This window comes from Fusarium phalaenopsidis (genome assembly GCF_050370095.1).
Source record: "Fusarium phalaenopsidis strain FUZ10S chromosome Unknown contig_32308, whole genome shotgun sequence".
In the NCBI taxonomy this organism is placed as follows: domain Eukaryota; kingdom Fungi; phylum Ascomycota; class Sordariomycetes; order Hypocreales; family Nectriaceae; genus Fusarium; species Fusarium phalaenopsidis.
In genome coordinates, this window is record NW_028145402.1 from 213,037 (window position 1) to 230,980 (window position 17,944).

The window sequence follows — 17,944 nt, forward strand, 5'->3', positions numbered from 1 at the left end:
AACCTGGATGTCCTAGGTATGGTTGCAAGGTGTGTGTGACCGTGGTTTCAGACTCGCTGGGGGAGAGTTTTGATGTGAGAGGTTCATTTAGAGTTGGGGCAAGATATCCTTTTCGCTTGATCTTCGGCCCTTGGTCTCAGATCACGCTTAGTGGAGGGCATATAACTTATTATAGACGAAGATTAAGAGCAATGGTTACTGTCAGACTGTTTAAACAATCTATCACCTTCCCCAAGTATATAGCCTCACTGAACCAGGTCATTTACCCTATATCAATAGCAGTTGCACCCAATATGCAAATAGCCTAAAGTCTGCGTAACCTATATTACATAGGTACACTTAAGAAATCACTATTGAGGTCAACAGGTGTTGATTTGTCAATTGGGATCCCTGAAGTTGCAAAACAACATGTTCAACCCCACGTGGTCATGAGGCTTCGCGATCCAGATCAGGGGTGGGGCTCGGGTGCATTTGCAGAGTGGGGGTTGAAATGCTGCCCGACACGTCGCGTGAACGAGATCCATGAATATATGAGAGCGTCTTTACTCTATCAATTAAATTGAGTTTATTAATTGAAGCCTTTTGGAGGCTCAACTAAAACGTCTGCGCCTCATTCGTATAACCGCGTTATATGCAATTAATTGGCGCTATCGTCGATGTTCCCGTCTTGGCATCGTAGAAGGCCTTGGCGATTCAGACACCGCTGATCAGCTCTCCAGTTCCTTGAATCACTTGACTATTTAAACTTTGGTCCGCTTCTTTTTGGCATCACCAACCGTTGCTACCGTATCATCAGGCAGACACATTTCGTGTGGGATCGCTCCACTCCACCCTTGCTTGCTACACCATGTTTTCCTTGTTCCCCGTGGAATTTCTTCGGGCAGACTCTTCCTTCACCATGGGGACATGGTTTTGGAAAAGGCCCTTTAGTCATGCCACCCGAACAAGTGCCAACTAAATGAAACGAGCCGGCCCCAAGGGGTTTCGGCAGTGGAGAATCTGGAACAAGCCGGTCGAGCCTCATCCCGGTTGCCACGGCCGAAAACATGGTGGCCTTGTGACGTAGCAGAGATGACGTCGATCCACTTTCTCGAAAACTTCTGGAAGGGGGAGAAAAGACGGTCCGGTGATGAAGATCCTTCGGGAGTTGAGAGAAGTCTTCGTTGCCATGTCATTTTTCAGTGCTTTGATTGGATCTCATGCCGGGCCGACAGCGGAGATTCCCTGTTCCTAGTAGAGTAAATTCTTTCAGGGATCATCTCCCTTCACCTGGCAATGGTTCGATGGCCGCTTGGAGCAACAGATCAGCGGATTGCATAGACATCTGTTTCTCCAAAGCCAGAACCGAGTCAGCAGGATGGAGGGAAAAAATGTCTCACACAACGACTTGAACAAAGCGTGATTAGTGGCGCGGTGATGCCGCCATGATTCGACGGCGCCGACAAGGAGTGTAGCAAACCGCCATGGGGATAACCCACTAGAGCCCTCCGGACCGGCTTGAACGGCACTTGGTCGATGGGGCTCGCGGATCCGTAGAGCACTTCACGCAATACAATCTTCGGCCAATTCCTCGGTGCTATCGTCATGCGCGTCTGTCTCACGACTCCATTCGAATGCGGGCCTCCTCATTCTGAACGCGAGAATCTCCGGAGAAGTCTAATGTCCCGGATTGCGGGTGGCTTTCTTGCGTTATAAAACTTGGGGCTCCGGACTCTTCCCCAGGAACCTTGTTCTTGTGCCTATCTCTTATCAGCTGCAGTCAGCTTATCTATCACCATGGCAAAGTCCGAGCGACAGAACTCGACCACCACGGTCGACCACGAAAAGGATGCCATCCACAAGGCAATGGGCCACGAAAAGGTCGAGCTCGAGGCCCTCGAGGTTGCCAGAGCTGGAGGTCACGAGATTGATGATCTTGTCGACGAGATGGAGAGGCAGCTTGAAGCAGCTGGAGGCCTAAAGACTGGCTTCTTTCAGCTCAACTTTGCGAACCCCAAGCACTTTACCTGGCTGCTGGTTGCTTTTGCCAGTATGGGTGGTCTTCTCTCCGGTCTTGATCAGAGTCTTATTTCCGGCGCCAACCTTTATCTCCCCGATGACTTGGGCCTGTCGACTAGACAGAACAGTCTTGTCAATTCGGGCATGCCTCTGGGAGCTGTTGGTGGTGCTCTTCTTCTGTCGCCCGCCAACGAATACTGCGGCCGAAAGGGCGCCATCATCATTTCCATCATTCTCTACACCATCGGCGCTGCTTTGGAAGCTGGTTCCATGAACTTCGGTAAGCTCCAATTGGACCCCAGTCAGTGACCAATACTAACGAGCTAGGTATGATCGTCTCTTCTCGAGTCATCCTCGGTCTTGGCGTAGGTCTTGAAGGTGGTACTGTCCCCGTCTACGTTGCCGAAACGGTCGAGCGAAGGATTCGAGGAAACCTGGTCTCTCTCTACCAGTTCAACATTGCCCTTGGTGAAGTTTTTGGATACGTCGTCGCCGCCATCTTCCTCAGGGTCCCTGGCAACTGGCGTTACATCTTGGGGTCCTCCCTGCTCTTCTCTACCATCATGTTCTTTGGGTATGTCCCCCTGTTATACTTGACGAACATGTCGCTAATCGCACTCGACAGCATGCTCTTCCTCCCCGAGAGTCCCCGATTCCTCATGCACAAGAACAAGCAGCTCGAAGCTTACAAGGTCTGGAAGCGAATCCGTGGTGTCGAAACCCGCGATGCTCGTGAGGAGTTTTACGTGATGAGCGCCGCCGTCAACCAGGAAGACACCGAGGTCAATGAGGGCGCTCAGAACCACCGCTTCCCATGGATGGACTTTTTCACGTGAGTTTACTCGTCGCTTAATGCTATCGAGTGATAACTAATCTCTCTCTAGTGTCCCTCGTGCCCGACGTGCCCTCGTCTATGCCAACATCATGATCCTTCTCGGCCAGCTTACCGGTGTCAACGCCATTAGTAAGTCGCTCGCTCATATGGCTATCTGTTATCTAACCACTGCTAGTGTACTACATGTCTGTCCTCATGAACCAGATCGGCTTCGACAAGGAGCAGTCCAACTACATGTCCCTTGTCGGCGGTGGATCTCTCCTCCTCGGCACCATCCCTGCCATCTTCCTCATGGAGCGATTCGGTCGTCGCTTCTGGGCCATCACCATGCTTCCAGGATTCTTCATCGGCCTCGTCCTCATCGGCGTCAGCTACCAGTTCGACATCAAGAAGGATCTGCAGACTGTTGAAGGCCTGTACCTCACTGGTCTCATCATCTATATGGGCTTCTTCGGTTCTTATGCTTGTTTGACCTGGGTTGTCCCCTCCGAGGTCTACCCCACCTACCTCCGAAGTTACGGCATGACCACTTCCGATGCCCTCCTCTTCCTCGCTTCCTTCGTCGTCACCTACAACTTCTCAGCCATGCAAAAGGCCATGACCAAGACCGGACTGGCTCTTGGTTTCTACGGAGGTATTGCCTTTGTGGGAGAGATCTACCAGATCTTCTTCATGCCTGAGACCAAGAACAAGACTCTTGAGGAGATTGATCTTGTCTTCTCGCGTCCCACTATGGACATTGTGAGGGAGAACTGGGCTGGTGTCAAGGAGACTACGTCGCTTCTGTGCAGGGGTCACTGGCACAAGGTCTTTGTTGAGCAGGCCATGTCTGGTGATGACAGGGACAAGACTGAGGATTCTACTGCTTAATTGAAGGCAGGAAAGGATGGATGAGATCCACAGTTTCGGTCTATTGTAACGATGACAGAAACATGCTGTGTAAATAGCTACGATGATGGTAAATGAAACAGTCTATGTTCATAACGACCAAGTGTTATTCGCGTGGTTTCAAGGTGCAAGCTCACTCGGGGCCTATGTTTCAACATCCTAGCAAAATTATGTCTGCCAATACGTGCCAATCTCGCGCAGGTCCTCGACGAGTGCTGGGGGATTGTCCACACCAGGGAAATGGCCGCCGAAACCATGGACTAGTGAATTACACATTAGCAAAGGTGGGCTTTTCATCTCTGGACATTTTGACCTACATCGGTATTGCACGAGATTGCCTAGCTTCGCTAGCAGCTCTTTTGGCCAAAATCCAACGTTGTACTTGAATATGCTAAACAGCATCGGTGCGTCGGTTCGGGCTTTCGTATACTCTGTTTTGAAGCCGTTCAAGTTTTGCGCATACATGTAGGCCGAGGACACGAAAGATTTGGTGAGGTAGTAGAGTGAAACGCTTCGAAGGATCTCGTGATGGTCTAGCACTGATGGGGAGGTGCCTGCGCTAGGATCCGACCCTACAGAAGTTAGTGAGAGTAGGTCATTTAGTTTCGCTTTACGAACAGTTGATAAACTTCTCTCCTATCCATGCAAGCTGTCCCACGGGGTTGTCATAGAGAGCCAGGCCAATAGTGTTGGGCTATCATCAATATTAGCATCGGACCGTATTGACATTGGAAAATGTGCCTCTCCTTACCTTGTAAGAGTGTTCCTGAAAATATCCCGCTTCAGTAGTAGCCCAGCGAACAAAGTTCTGCTCTACAAACTCTTCTTCTGGCGACAATGTGATGTTCCAAGCTACAAGCTCGTCTGGGGTCAGGGGATAGAAGGGCATAAAGACGAAGTGCGCTGCTCGTGTTGTGGCATTGAACGCGTCATAAAGATGATAGGCAATTGGAGCACCAAGATCAGTCCCATGAACAGCAAATTTCTTGTATCCGAGCACTTCGGTCATCAATGTGTTGAAAACTCGAGCTGTATCTTCAACAGTCCAGCCTTCGGGCGGCGGGGAAGAAAAGGCATAGCCTGGAAGTGAGGGAATTATGATATCAAAGGACACGGATTTTCCAGCAGATGTCTTTGCTTTCTTGATGAGGGGTTCGATAACTGGGATGAACTCGAGAAACGAGCCGGGCCATCCATGGTTTAGAAGGAGGGGAATCGCGTTTGGATCATTGGACTTGTGGTGTACGAAATGGATGTCGAGATCTTCGATTGTGGCGGTGTAATGGTGAAGTCTATTCATACGTTAGTATATATGACTCTGACAAGGCATCTGTTCATTCACTTGTTGAGGATGTCTTGCTCCTTCTTCCAGTCAAAGTTGGACAACCATTGCTTCCGTAGGCCCTTTAGGACATCCAGGCCAATTCCCATAGATGAACCGACACCAGGGTACTCGGGCTTGTCGGGCAGCCGATAGTTGCGCACCAACTTGATCATTCGAGGTACGCTATGGGAGAGGTCGATATGGAACGGGTGTAGGTGAAAGTTATCGGCTCTGCTTGGCGGGAGAGACTTGGCTGACGCCGCAGCTAAAAGAGCGCCGAGAACGCCCGATATGCTCAAGTGTACCATTTCGAAATGTACGCTGCCTGAGCTGATAGTTTTGAAAGATGCTTGATTCCAGGTCTTGCTGGATATTCTCAGAACACGGCAACCGCTGGTGACTTTATAGAGAATTACCAACAACAATACGCCTTCAGCTTCATTTCTGCCCTCATTAATCGCGGCGAACTTGAATGCGGTCATATTTTAGTGCTTAGCTCCTTTGTGTGGGCTCATTACTTGGGCTCGCAAAAAGTTGCCTGCCTACAGAGGCAGTCATACCATATTTCTAAGCACCACAAAGAAACCATATTATGTATCGCAATCTGTCCGTCCTCTGAATAAGACTTACAGAGCTCGAATAATATATTTATAAGCATTGTTCGTGATGGGTCTCACGCCCTGGGGCACGCCCACTGTTTCTTGGCCGCCCTCCGAGAGGCTTGCAGAAGGCGTCTAAATGTTATTAATGGTCCGGAGAAGACTTCTGGCGGAGTCGAAAAGTTCGAAAGGTGTCCAGACCATAGTTCGCGTTCTTTGCACTGCACGATCTTCTGGCTCAGTTAAACCCATCAAGGGCCGGGCTTCAACTATAATAAAGAACACATTGTCAACACATCATAGCATCATATCCCAATGCTAACGCAATGGCTGAGATTTTCTTTATATGTATCACAACATTAATCCAAGGTAGAAAGGCTCGCCCTCGAGAGATGGGGTTCGTGAGTTGCCTGAGTGGTGGGGCTAGCCCATGCCCACATAGACGGCCTGGCCTCGGCTCCTCACCATCACACCTTATCTCCGCATGGTGTAGTTGGTTTATCACGTTCGGCTGTAACTGAAGAATTGCCACCGAAAGGTCCCTAGTTCGATTCTGGGTGGGGAGACAAGCTTTTATTTTTGCTCAATGTGTCGCGAGATGGTTGTATTTCATATTCCGCAACGGACAGGGACTGTAGATCAGCACCCGGAAACAGCATCTCACGAGACCGAGTCCGCTGTCTTTTTACAGACGCGGCCAAGATATATCGTCATCAGGGGCTCTTGTTTAGCGTAAAGAAATCAGATATCAAGTCAAAAGCTAGCAAGTTAGGCATTCTCTACCAGAAGTCCTTCCTAGGCTGTTAATATCTTCCACATAAATGTTGCACGCTTCTCCAACGCTGGCTGACAAACGCGGGGGGTGCCCCTAATACGCCAATGGGTGGAAGACAGGATCATACAGCAGGGCAGTAATGGAATGATTTGTTAGTGGTTGGGTGAGAAAGTTTCTCAAGAGGTAATGGTAGATAGATATTGTCAAGTTATTGCGGTATCAAAGCCGGCAGAGGGCCGAGGCAACCTATCGTTCTATAGCTACCGATTCGCACAGGGGTGTCAATTGGCTGAGAAGAGGCCGAAGACGGAAAGCGCGCCATGATGTTGAGAACTGCCGTCCTTGACCCAGGTGTAGGAGAACAAATGCCACAGGCTGAGTATTGTTTCTTGCTCTGTCGACGCTGACGCAGGAGAAGCTTGTTGGGATAAAATGAGTGCGCCATGACATGGAAGCAGCTCAAATCTCCCACGACAGGAGAACAAGACACAAAAGACACAGGGTTTACTCAAGCAAGCTGAGGAGCAGGTTGATCAACTGCTGCTTTGTGTCTGGTTTCGCATCACCACCAGGAGTAGCCTCCTCGCCAGGAGCAGCCTCACCACCGGCACCAGGAGTCGCCGCAGCGTCGGGAATAAAAATACCCCATTCGCCATTCATGTTGTCAACCTTGATGAGCAGCTCATTCTCTTCGACTTCGAACTCCAATTCGCCAACGGCCGGGTCGATAACGAAGGCGCCGGCTTCGGTACAGAAGCGCCCAATAGCGCCAGTGCTGATGTCGAGGGTGCCTTGGGAAAGACATTAGCATGTCATCGGGTCATCGCCATGGTGCAAAGCTCACTATTGGCGTTCAAGATGTAATCGACTTTCTGAAGCGTCAAGCCCTCGGTGCCTTCGGCGAGATTGACAATGAAGGAGACTGGCTCGACGGCGCGGAAGCCTGCTGGAGGAGCCGCGGGCGATGGATTCTGGGTCACGGTGAGGGTTCGGTCCTCGGCGTTCTGGAACTCGATCTCGAAGACGCCATTTTGCTGTCAAGTCAATATATTAGACAATGTGCTTCGTTGTAAAAGGCACGAATGGGGAGGGCACCCACGCCTGGAGGATACAGAGTGTCGACCTTGCTTCCGCCAGGAAGGACAATGGGGACATCGAACTCTCCTGCTTGTTCGACCTCATCCTCAGCCCCCTCCTCGCCCCCTTCTCCACCTTCTCCAGCCGCTGCGCTGGTCTGGCTGGGAACAATGGTTGAAGTCACCGTGGCGGCTAGAGAGAAGCGAGCGTGGGGAGACCGAGGTCTGACAAGGGCGCGGCTGTCATGTTGGATGGCAGCGGGCGCGGCGAGGATTGCCGAAAGCTGAGTAGCCAGCAGAGTGATGGTGAAAAGCTTCATGGTGGATGATGTCCTTTGGCGGTGATGCTTTGGTCTGTAGGTTGCAAGGTGAAAACTTGAGCGACGGTACGAAGAAGAAGAAACGAGATCAGTCTGAGGCAAGGAAACTTCGGACCGGCCGAAAATGGAAGAACGGTGCAGAGAGAAAGAAAGGTAAGCTGACTAAGGAATACTCAAAGTAGGGCTTGTAGAAGAGAATGATGATTCAGAAGCACCTTATGGGATGATCATGAAGGTCATTTATAGAGAAATTCTACTCCCTCCCTAATTTTCCTTCAATGCAGTTTTATCTGCTTGACCCTCCAGCCACTCCTCATTCAGTGCCTCGAAACGCAATCTGAGGCAGTCGTAACACTGCAAGCGCCCAAGTTTGAAGCTATTCCGGGACACACACAGCCAAAAGCCGCCTGGCTGCCAAGAGATGCGAACTGTTGGGGTTGGATCGTAAAGTCAGATGAGACGTCGCTTACCTGCACAACGAGAGCTTGCGTTAATTTTGGCAGTTATTTGCAACCGACCGGAGAGCTTAGCGGTGCTTGGCAGTCAATTTGACATGACGTGAAACGGGAGGGGCTTTGGGGATTGGAGGCTTTTGGTCGCTGTTCTTGGCGGTTGTTCTTGGCGATGTCGCAGAATAGCCACCTCACGGCATTTGCAATTACGGGGGAGAGATAGCAGCATCATTGTAGCTCTATTCTATATGCTGTCGGATGTCTCTGACCTCACTCAATCACTATTTATGCGATGGGTATTTACACATTGGCTTTCCATATAGCGCATGTCGTCCAAGCTGGAAACAAGGCACGCGACCGACTTCCCTAAAATCCTCAAACAATAGAGTTAGCCGATCCTCCGATCCGTTTCTAAAACAACCTTAAAATAGGGGTGTTTCATAGACTCAATTTAGCAGAGCGAGGATTGATAAAACGCTGTCACGTTTCAGATGGGGCTATTTTTATCGTTGGCTCTAGGGTAGTTTTCTCTGTTTTGCTCCCCAACACTGTTGACTCCTTAGATTCCATTCTTTGGCGCAGAGAACATCTACTACGTTTTTTTATTGAGTATGGATGGGCTTTCGATCATATTAATAAATGTAAAGAGATAAACCCGTGTCTGGGATATGTTTTTTTCAGTGAATGAAACAAGGCGTCTTGTAGGAGCTCAGGCGCAAGGAAAGTACCTGCTCATGAGGTGAAGGGCTTCAGGTTGAGAATAAACATCAATAAGGATGATTACACGCTGTGATAGGGAAACACCATCACCAACTTACGTAAAAGGTGGGAACGGCCGGGGTCAAAGGCAGTACCGAGGACCATGTTTGAAACCACGCCAACAATCTTGAAGCATCCCTAGCTATCTATAGACGCCCGTTGGACAATTTCTTCACTCGGCTTTTGGCAATGAGCTCTTGGACTTGCTTCCGAGGCAAAACTGGAACAAAACCACCATCCAAGTAGGGAGTAGTATCTCCATCCTCCCTGAACTCATACCACGCAAATCCAGATCCCAAGTACCCGAACCCGTTGGAGTTCCAGTGCTCAATGTTGTAATCTTGGAGGTTGGGCGACTTGACAGCCTTGAAGAAGGCTAAGCGAGAGCCCAGCCACATGACCAGCGGCCCACCCTGCTCTCCCTGCTTGAACCAATTTGTGCAAGGGCTCTTTTGGAGACATTGATGAACAATAACGTTAAACCTCGGTATTCCATCGCGGCACTTGGTTGGACGAAGACGAGCCCAACTAATCAGATCGGAGCAAGGATGATCCGTATTGCGTGTCTAGCCACGCCTGCGTAAGATCCCCACCTCGAAGACTCACTCTCCGACCTCGTCTCTATGGTGTACACCAAGGGTCCAATTTATCTGCTGTATCTGATTGGACTACAGAGAGCGGGGGTCAAGATGGTAGACCCCGACGAGGTCTACTTGGAGGCTCCCTTCTCACTTACATACTTGTCATCTGTCTTTCAGTCGGTTTGTATCATTCAAGCCACTTCCTCTATCATCGGTCGTTGAATAAAACCCCCATTCTCTACCCCTCACACCACAAACTCATCATCATCTTGAACAATGTCCACGCTCCCTAAAGAAGTTGACGTCCTGGTCGTTGGTAGCGGCAACGCAGGCTTCGCATCTGCCATCGCCGCCGCCCAAGCCGGCGCAGGACACGTCTTGCTGATAGACAAGTGCCCCAAGGATTGGGTCGGCGGAAACTCGTACTTTACGGCTGGCGCATATCGCATAGCTCATGCTGGGCTTGGTGATCTGTTGCCGATCGTCAACAACGTTAGTCGAGAGCAGGCCCAGAGGATCGACCTGGCGCCGTACTCTGAGAGGGACTTTCAGAAAGACCTGGACAAGGTTTGCATGGGACGATCTGATCCCGAACTTGCCAAGACGCTCGTTACCGAGTCAAACTCGGCTATCAAGTGGCTAGCAGCCAATGGTGTTCGATTCCAGCTCTCTTTCAACAGACAAGCCTATGAGGTTGATGGGAGGGTCAAGTTCTGGGGTGGTCTTCATCTCAAGACACAGGACGGCGGCAAGGGCCTAATTGCCGATTATCTTGCCGCAGCTGAGAGACACTCGGTTCAGGTTTCCTGGTCCACAATGCTCAGTGGAATCCAAACCGACCCTGTTGATGGCGCCTGGATTGTGACGGTCAAGGTTGATGGCATTGATCATACTCTGGCAGCCCGAGCCATTATTTTGGCCGCCGGTGGATTTGAATCCAATGCGCAGAAGAGAAGCCAGTTCCTCGGCCCGGGCTGGGATTTGGCCATGGTTCGCGGAACGCCTTACAACACCGGAGAGGTCCTTGACCTTGCTATTCAACAACTAGGTGCTCAGCCCGTGGGCAATTGGTCAGGTTGTCACTCTGTGGCATGGGATGCTAATGCCAACCCCAACATTGGCGATCGTGTAGCATCAAACGAGTATACCAAGTCTGGATATCCTCTTGGTCTAATGCTCAATGTGGACGGTCAACGATTTGTCGACGAAGGCGTGGACATGAGGAATTACACCTACGCCAAGTTCGGTCGAGCCATTCTGCAACAGCCCGAGCAACTTGCGTTTCAGATCTGGGACGCTCAGACTACGCCCTGGCTTCGATCTGAAGAGTACCGCGAGGAGCGCGTCGAGCACCTCAAAGCAGACTCACTGGAGCAGCTTGCAGACAAGTGTGTGTCTCGTGGTCTCCGAGATAGGGATGCTTTTCTACGCACCATTCGTGAGTACAACGAGGCTGTGTATGCTCATCGACAAGAGGCCCCGTCAGTTAAATGGGACCCTGCCATCAAGGACGGTCTATCGACACAATCCTCCAAGAAACAACTAGCCCTCGCCAAGTCGAACTGGGCCCTACCACTAGAAAAGGGCCCTTATCTTGCAGTCAAGGTTACCTGCGGTATTACCTTCACCTTTGGTGGTCTCAAGGTTGACCCTCAGACGGCCCAACTAATCCGCGCGTCAACCGACCGACCGATACCGGGAGTGTTCTGTGTTGGAGAGATGATGGGAGGGCTGTTCTATTCCAACTACCCCGGTGGAAGTGGCTTGGCCTCTGGCGCTGTCTTTGGTAGGAGGGCTGGCAGGGCGGCGGCTCAACTCGCCAAGGACCGTACAGAGTCTCCTGGGACACCAGAGAGCACTGGATTCACCAAGTCATCTTTTCTGACCAAGCTCTAGCTGCTTGATTCATGAGCATGCTTCATCACAGGAAAGATCATCTCGATAGATGAGGTTTCGTTCGTGCAGCATTCTTGAAAATCCACCATGTACTTTTGGATCTATGAGCAAGGACATTTGGCCACGTGTTGACTATTGAATCGTGTAATGCCGTAGATCACAGAATGAGGGCTATTGACATAATGTAAATAAATAGAGCGCTAGCTATTCTCAAAACTCAATCTTCCTGTGCGTTGAACTTGTTACAGTAGCTGTCTTGAGAATGCGTTTGTTGATTTGTTACCCAGAACTTGTTGTGTTCTTCGTCAGAGCTGAAGCCCGGCACTTGATGGAAGAACCAAGCCAGAAAATAGATAGATAATAATAAATAATAATAATGTGAGACTTACACACCAGGTTTCACGGCTGGCATCCCGGATAGTTAGTCACTAGGCGTGGCTTGCCCAAGGGTGTACGAAGAACATATACCCTCTACAGGATGTGCCGGCATCGCTATAGATCTGCACTTGCACAACATGAACCATTCCAAGTTCCTTGATACTGGACATTATTGCCCCATCACAGCGGCACAATCCCTGCTCTATCAAGTCTTGTTCATCCAGTGCCAAGGCATCGGGACCCGGATCCCTCCTGGGGTATTGAAGTATGGGGCAAGAGGTTTGAGTATAAGAAATGAGCTGCGAGCAATTCGATCCAGGGTCACCATTCTAAAATATTCTCGCTTGGGTCTTTATTCTATTGTTTACGCGACTGAAGACATGAGCAACAAAAACGACAGCTCCCTGATGAGGCTTGAAGACGAATACTCGACTACGAGCGGCGTTATGTCTGTAACTCCTGGTCCTTATGACGACGACCTTTACACCGACGAGAAGGCCGACAAAATGCTCTTACGCAAGCTTGACAGATGGATCATCCCGCCTATGATACTGCTGTATCTTTTCAGCTTTTTCGACCGGGTCAATATTGGGAACGCGAGATTGTACGGTCTTGAAGAGGACTTGGATCTCGTGGACGATCAATATCAGCTTTCCGTGTCTATCCTCTTCGTCACATATACCCTGTCCGAGGTCCCATCTAATATCGTCCTCAAGAAGTTCACTCCATCTCGATGGCTAGCCCTAATTACCACGGGCTGGGGAGTTGTGGCTAACCTTACTGGCATTGTCCAAAGTTTTCACGGGTTGATAATCTGCCGTCTTCTTCTCGGTGCCCTCGAGGGTGGCTTACTCCCTGGGTTAGCAGTCTACCTGACATTCTTTTATACCAAACGCGAGCTAGCTCTTTGCATCGCTTATCTCTTCGTCTCTTCAGCAATCGCTGGCTCGGCCGGTGGTTTACTTGCCAATGCCATTGGCTTCATGTATGATATCTCAGAGATGCGAGGATGGCAATGGATTCTCATTCTCAAAGGAGTCCCTGCCGTGATTCTCGGCAATGCTGCTTGGTTTTGGCTGGCCAATGATCCCAAGACGGCACATTTCCTCTCCGATGAGCAAGATTTAGTCGTGAGGCGAATGCAACGTCAGGTCGGCCACACCATCTCCTCGGGCCAACTACATAAGAAGGACGCCTACGCCGGGTTCCTCGACTAGAAGGTCTGAGTGTTTGCCGTAGCTCAATTCGGGGTGGATGTGGTCCTATATGGATACGCGACTTTTCTCCCAACCATCATTCAAGGCCTTGGATCTTGGTCTATTGCCCAGGTTCAAGCCCTGACCATGTCATGCTATGCATTGGGGGCCCTGATGTACCTAGTGGTTGCCTGGCTTTCGGATCGCAGCCAGCGGCGGGCTGCGCATGTTATTGGGTTTGAGTTTGTCTCCGCCGCATGTTACGCTGTCCTTCTTAGCCCTTCCCCCGGCGGGGTCAAGTATTTCGGCTGTTGTGTCGTTGCTATCGGTCTTTACGGTATTATGGGAATTCTTCTGACGTGGCTACCAAGTAACAACCTACGGTACGGCAAGCGAACGGTAGCGGTAGAGCTGCAAGTGACCATTGGCAATTTAGCTGGTATTGCAGCACTGTTTGTAAGTCTCCGGGACATCTAGATGTATGAGAAATTGCTTATATCTCTGCAGCTTTACAGCCTTAAGGACGGACCTAGTTTCATTCCCGGCCATAGCATGTCCATGGCTATGATCCTAATGGCGATGGCGCTCTACCTAATAATGGGCATGTGGTTCCGTCACGTCAACCAAAGACGAGCTGCTGGTTATGATGATCATCGGATTGAAGCAATGGCTGAAGAAGAGATCGCAGAGCTGGGAGCGGATAATCCTGAGTATAGATATACTTGGTAAGGAGGGTGGTAAGCCGTTCTTGGTATGATGATATTCACTATATGAGAGGTCTGGCATGTCGACTCTCATGGTCACGACGGCTCTGGGGAACCTGGTGCACTAAGGAGGTGGACAATGCGTCGGCATGAGTCAGGGTGGCTTGAGGCTCTGTTATGCTACCACCAAAGGGGGGCCAGTGCTAGCAAGCGCAACTCCTGGTGCACACCGACTTTATCAAATGACCCCCCATGGATAATGTCGGTGACCTTCAGTATCGCACCACTCTAGCAATGCATCATATATCTTGGGCTTGTTGCTCTGACCAGAGCTACTCTGCTGCCGTGTGACCTCTACAAGACGAACCAGTTCGGTTCGAGCGGCACGACCTTTGCACGACCCCAATGATGCGATGCCATGGAACTTGGGCTGGTCCTCATCTGCAATCTTGGAAAATGCCAGACCGCTGGACTTTTGGTGGTCTGATAATCTTGTTTTGACATGTTTGTGCGTGTAGAAGCCAATTGTTTTTAGTAGACGTCAGACCAAACCAAGCTGAGATGATGCAACAGGCGTGTTAGTGCGTATGTCGAGATCCGGGTTAGGGCCACGCAATGACAATCCTTGTTGCGCATCAAAGCAATGACGCAGACGACTTTGCGGGGGGACACAAATATCAGGACAGCAGCGCGTAGCAGAGTGTACACTAGATTTCTGTCTACCACTAGCGGCGAGTGGCTGGTGTCCAGTCCTAAAATGGGGCCAAGGGCGATCGGGATGGAAATGACGAGGATGGCTTTGGCCTTGGCTTTCCTCTCCCGGAATGATCGGCAGGGACTTTCCAAGCTTGTCCAAGCTGAATATTCAGCTGCCACTGAATTGCTGGAAAGCTGGGGACCGTTTACGTCAAGAAGAAGATCAGGTGCAGCTCATCGACTCGATCTGTTAGCGTTGAATCAACGATCACGATGACGATGAGGCGGCCAAGCCTGTTTGCTGGTTCTGGGCAGCGGTGTGCTGTGGTATATGAGGTCGAGCTCTCATTGCTCGCACTGGACGTCTCATATTGAACAACACCAACACAACTCGGCCTTTCCTATCCAAGTCCTAAGATACCCCTACACCAACACCAACATGAATTTGGGCGCCAAGGTCAAGGAAATCCTCCACTCCGGCGACTCGGAAGATGCCGCTAGAGGAGACGTTGATCGCAACACTCCAGGATCTTTCCCAGTCGACGACATGACACCCGCCGAATCCCAGAAGCATACCTCTACTAGTCACGAGCACAACAAGCTACACAAGCCAAATGACCCTCGAGGATGGTCTGAGGACGATGCAAGAGCTCGTGGTCATGGTTACACCGACTCTGGAGTCGGCTTGACCGAGCCTCATGACACCCAAACCGACACTCGAGAAGTGGCTTCTGAGAAGCCCGCCGAACCCATTCAGAGAACCGACGACTATACCACAGACAGCCGCATTGGCGACAACAACAACCCCACGTCCCAAGAGCCAGTTGGTGACACTGCCGCACTATCCCAAAAGGAGCACCCGTATTGGGGTGATCTCCCTCGTGGTGCAGGTGTTTACAACACCATTGCTGGTCACGGCAGCCCTGAAGACGATACCCAACGCCATCGCGCAATCCACAGCGACGAGACTAATCCCGCTGCCACTTCATCCCAAGCCGGCACTGCTGCTCCAGTGGGTACCCAGCCGCTCGACTTTGCGTCTCAGGGCACTGATCCCTATTCTACCCAACAAGACACTCGTGAGACTACACACGAGAGAGCGCTCGGCTCACGCTTCAATGAGGGTCTGGGTGGTGCTGCGGCTGCAGGCATTGCTGGTGCCGGAGCTTATGAGCTTGGCAAGGACCGTGGAACTGATGAGAGGGAAACCCCATCTCAATTGGGCGGTACTTCCACCATCGCTGATCCCTACGATGCTCAAAGAGCTACACCTCCCTCCCAGCACAACACCGCCGCTGCGACCAACATTCCACGACAGGAGACGTCGCCTGAGACCACGGCCCTGTACTCATCTCAGCGAGATACCCAGCAAGTCCCAGAGCAGAGCACGAGGGATTCGCACTTCAAGGAGGGTCTGGCCGGGGCTGCTGTTGCCGGCACCGCAGGCGCTGGTGCTTATGAGCTGAACAAGCAGCGTCAAGCCGAAGGAACCCCCAAGAAGACAGAGGAAATCACCAAGCCAGCCGAGCCAGAGGAGAAGAAGCACAGATCATTCCCCCTCATCGGTCGAAGCCACAAGGATGATACCAAGGAGGTGAAGGAGGAGAAGCACACCAAGGAACCCAAGCCTGAGCGCGAAAGCAAGCTTGGCGGTCTCTTCCATCGAAGTGCCAAGGATGAGACTGAGCCTGTGGCTGAGGAGGAGCCCGCCAAGGACAAGCACCACAAGGCCATGGCTGGTACTGCTCTTGCTGCTGCTGGAGCTGGTGGTGCCGCGTATGCTGCTACCAGGGACCGAGATGACGATAAGAGGGTCCAGGAGGATACTACCACTAGCCGATATCGGGAGCCCACCGCTACCCGAGGTGCTGATCAGTACTCCAACACTGGCCTGGGTGCCACCGCCACCGACACATACCAGCAACCCGCCACAACTCAAGGCACTAGCCAGTACGCCAGTACCGGTTACGATCCCAACAGCGCCTATGGTGCCCAAACCACTCAACCTTCGGTTACCTTTGCCGGAGACCAGCCTACGCAGTCTTACCACCAAGAGGGTTCGAACCGAGATGGCAAGTTTGCCGCAGGTGCTGCCGCCGGTCTAGGTGCTGGTGCTCTCGCCTCCCATGAGCTGGGAAGAAAGCATGAAAACACCCCTGCCACTACTCAGGATACTGAGAGGGGTTTCCAGCCTCAGACCGCCCAGTCGTACCAGCCCAGCCAGTCGTATGGAGCTACCGAGTCTTATGGAACTACACAGTCATATGAACCTACTCAGTCATACCAACAAGAGGGCACACACCGAGATGGAAAGCTCGCAGCAGGCGCCGCGGCTGGTCTTGGAGCTGGTGCTCTCGCCTCCCATGAGCTGGGAAGAAAGCACGAAAACACCCCTGCTACTACTCAAGAGACTGAAAGGGGATATCAGCCCCACTCCACTGAGCCGCATGCGACAACCACTACCGGCAGTACTGCCATTCCTGCTCACGACACTTCCAGGAACGAGCCTGTGACAGAGTCCGACAACTTTGCCGAACGCTCCACGGAGCCAACTCTGTCAATCACGCAAAAGGCCAATGAGGGCAAGTACAATACTCTTGCATCCGGCACACCCTCTGGTATCAGGGTAGAGGATGATGTCAACAACCGAACATCTCAGAGGGAGCATGTTGGTACTTCGTCAAGCGAGGATAAGCACCGTAGCGCTGGGGCTGCTGCCGGCTTGGGTGCTGCTGCTGGACTGGGTACAGCCGCTGCTCTGTCCCGAAAAGACAATGAGAAAAAGGAAGAGCATCTTGAGCCAGAGGTAGCACCAGAGTCCAAGGTTGAGCCTGAAGCTGAACGCTCGGTTGAGCCTCAACCCGATGAGAAGCCAGCTGCCGTATCATTTGCACCAGAGACGGGTAGCAGCAAGCCAGTCATTCATCATTGTCAGAAGTGTGGCGAGGCCAACGACATCAGCCAGTACTTCACCTCTAATGCATCCGACAAGATCTAATAGTGTTGGGAGTTTATTTGCTATTTAGTTTGTTTCCGCATTTACTTAGTTAGCATGGCTGGAATATATACATGCCCTCTTCTATTTCTTGCTTGACTCTATCTATGCATATTCGCCTCTCGCGTACCTCGGTAGTGTGTATATTGTAAATCCGAACGCAACCAAATCCGGCCGTCTCACCACTTCTTTACCTACCATTCAATTTGCCCTGCTGTCTTTTTGATCTCGTTCCGCGAGACCCAGTCTGGCACATTTCCTGCCTTTGATACTTCTCCATGATAGACACTACTAGTTCATAGCACCACAACTCCCTCAAGTCTGTTCCACTTGCAATTCCCGCGTTTGTAGCATGGTTCTTCACCTCTCTATGCCATATCGAAGTTTACAACTCACCTCGTTTTGCTCCTTAATCTGCCCGAACAGTTCTCCGTGTGCCGCTAAGGCGATGAGATGTCAGGTCTTACAGCTG

At 51.2% G+C, this 17,944-nt stretch overlaps 6 protein-coding genes and 1 non-coding gene across 7 annotated transcripts; 5 read left to right on the forward strand and 2 right to left on the reverse strand.

Moving 5' to 3' along the window:
- Positions 1–1,776: 1,776 nt before the first annotated feature.
- On the forward strand, positions 1,777–3,703 carry LRP88_11427 (uncharacterized protein; the record flags this gene model as incomplete). The annotated part of the gene is made up of 5 exons (XM_083247854.1): positions 1,777–2,278; positions 2,326–2,572; positions 2,624–2,830; positions 2,883–2,947; positions 3,009–3,703. The coding sequence occupies 5 exons, from the start codon at positions 1,777–1,779 to the stop codon at positions 3,701–3,703; spliced, it is 1,716 nt and encodes a 571-aa protein (XP_083096361.1).
- A 186-nt stretch (positions 3,704–3,889) lies between these two features.
- Positions 3,890–5,218, reverse strand: LRP88_11428 (epoxide hydrolase family protein; the record flags this gene model as incomplete). Its single annotated transcript, XM_083247855.1, has 5 exons — positions 3,890–3,981; positions 4,039–4,275; positions 4,340–4,415; positions 4,473–5,013; positions 5,064–5,218. 5 exons carry the CDS (start codon positions 5,216–5,218, stop codon positions 3,890–3,892), a joined length of 1,101 nt encoding a protein of 366 aa, XP_083096362.1.
- A 904-nt stretch (positions 5,219–6,122) lies between these two features.
- Positions 6,123–6,210, forward strand: LRP88_11429. The gene has a single exon. It is a non-coding gene; the product is annotated as a tRNA-Tyr (tRNA).
- Positions 6,211–6,923: 713 nt separating this feature from the next.
- On the reverse strand, positions 6,924–7,815 carry LRP88_11430 (uncharacterized protein; the record flags this gene model as incomplete). The annotated part of the gene is made up of 3 exons (XM_083247856.1): positions 6,924–7,210; positions 7,264–7,453; positions 7,519–7,815. The coding sequence occupies 3 exons, from the start codon at positions 7,813–7,815 to the stop codon at positions 6,924–6,926; spliced, it is 774 nt and encodes a 257-aa protein (XP_083096363.1).
- Positions 7,816–9,883: 2,068 nt separating this feature from the next.
- On the forward strand, positions 9,884–11,503 carry LRP88_11431 (uncharacterized protein; the record flags this gene model as incomplete). The annotated part of the gene is made up of 1 exon (XM_083247857.1): positions 9,884–11,503. One exon carries the CDS (start codon positions 9,884–9,886, stop codon positions 11,501–11,503), a length of 1,620 nt encoding a protein of 539 aa, XP_083096364.1.
- Positions 11,504–12,261: 758 nt separating this feature from the next.
- LRP88_11432 (uncharacterized protein) lies at positions 12,262–13,098 on the forward strand (the record flags this gene model as incomplete). The annotated part of the gene is made up of 1 exon (XM_083247858.1): positions 12,262–13,098. One exon carries the CDS (start codon positions 12,262–12,264, stop codon positions 13,096–13,098), a length of 837 nt encoding a protein of 278 aa, XP_083096365.1.
- A 1,818-nt stretch (positions 13,099–14,916) lies between these two features.
- Positions 14,917–17,475, forward strand: LRP88_11433 (uncharacterized protein; the record flags this gene model as incomplete). The annotated part of the gene is made up of 1 exon (XM_083247859.1): positions 14,917–17,475. One exon carries the CDS (start codon positions 14,917–14,919, stop codon positions 17,473–17,475), a length of 2,559 nt encoding a protein of 852 aa, XP_083096366.1.
- Between the last annotated feature and the right edge of the window lie 469 nt (positions 17,476–17,944).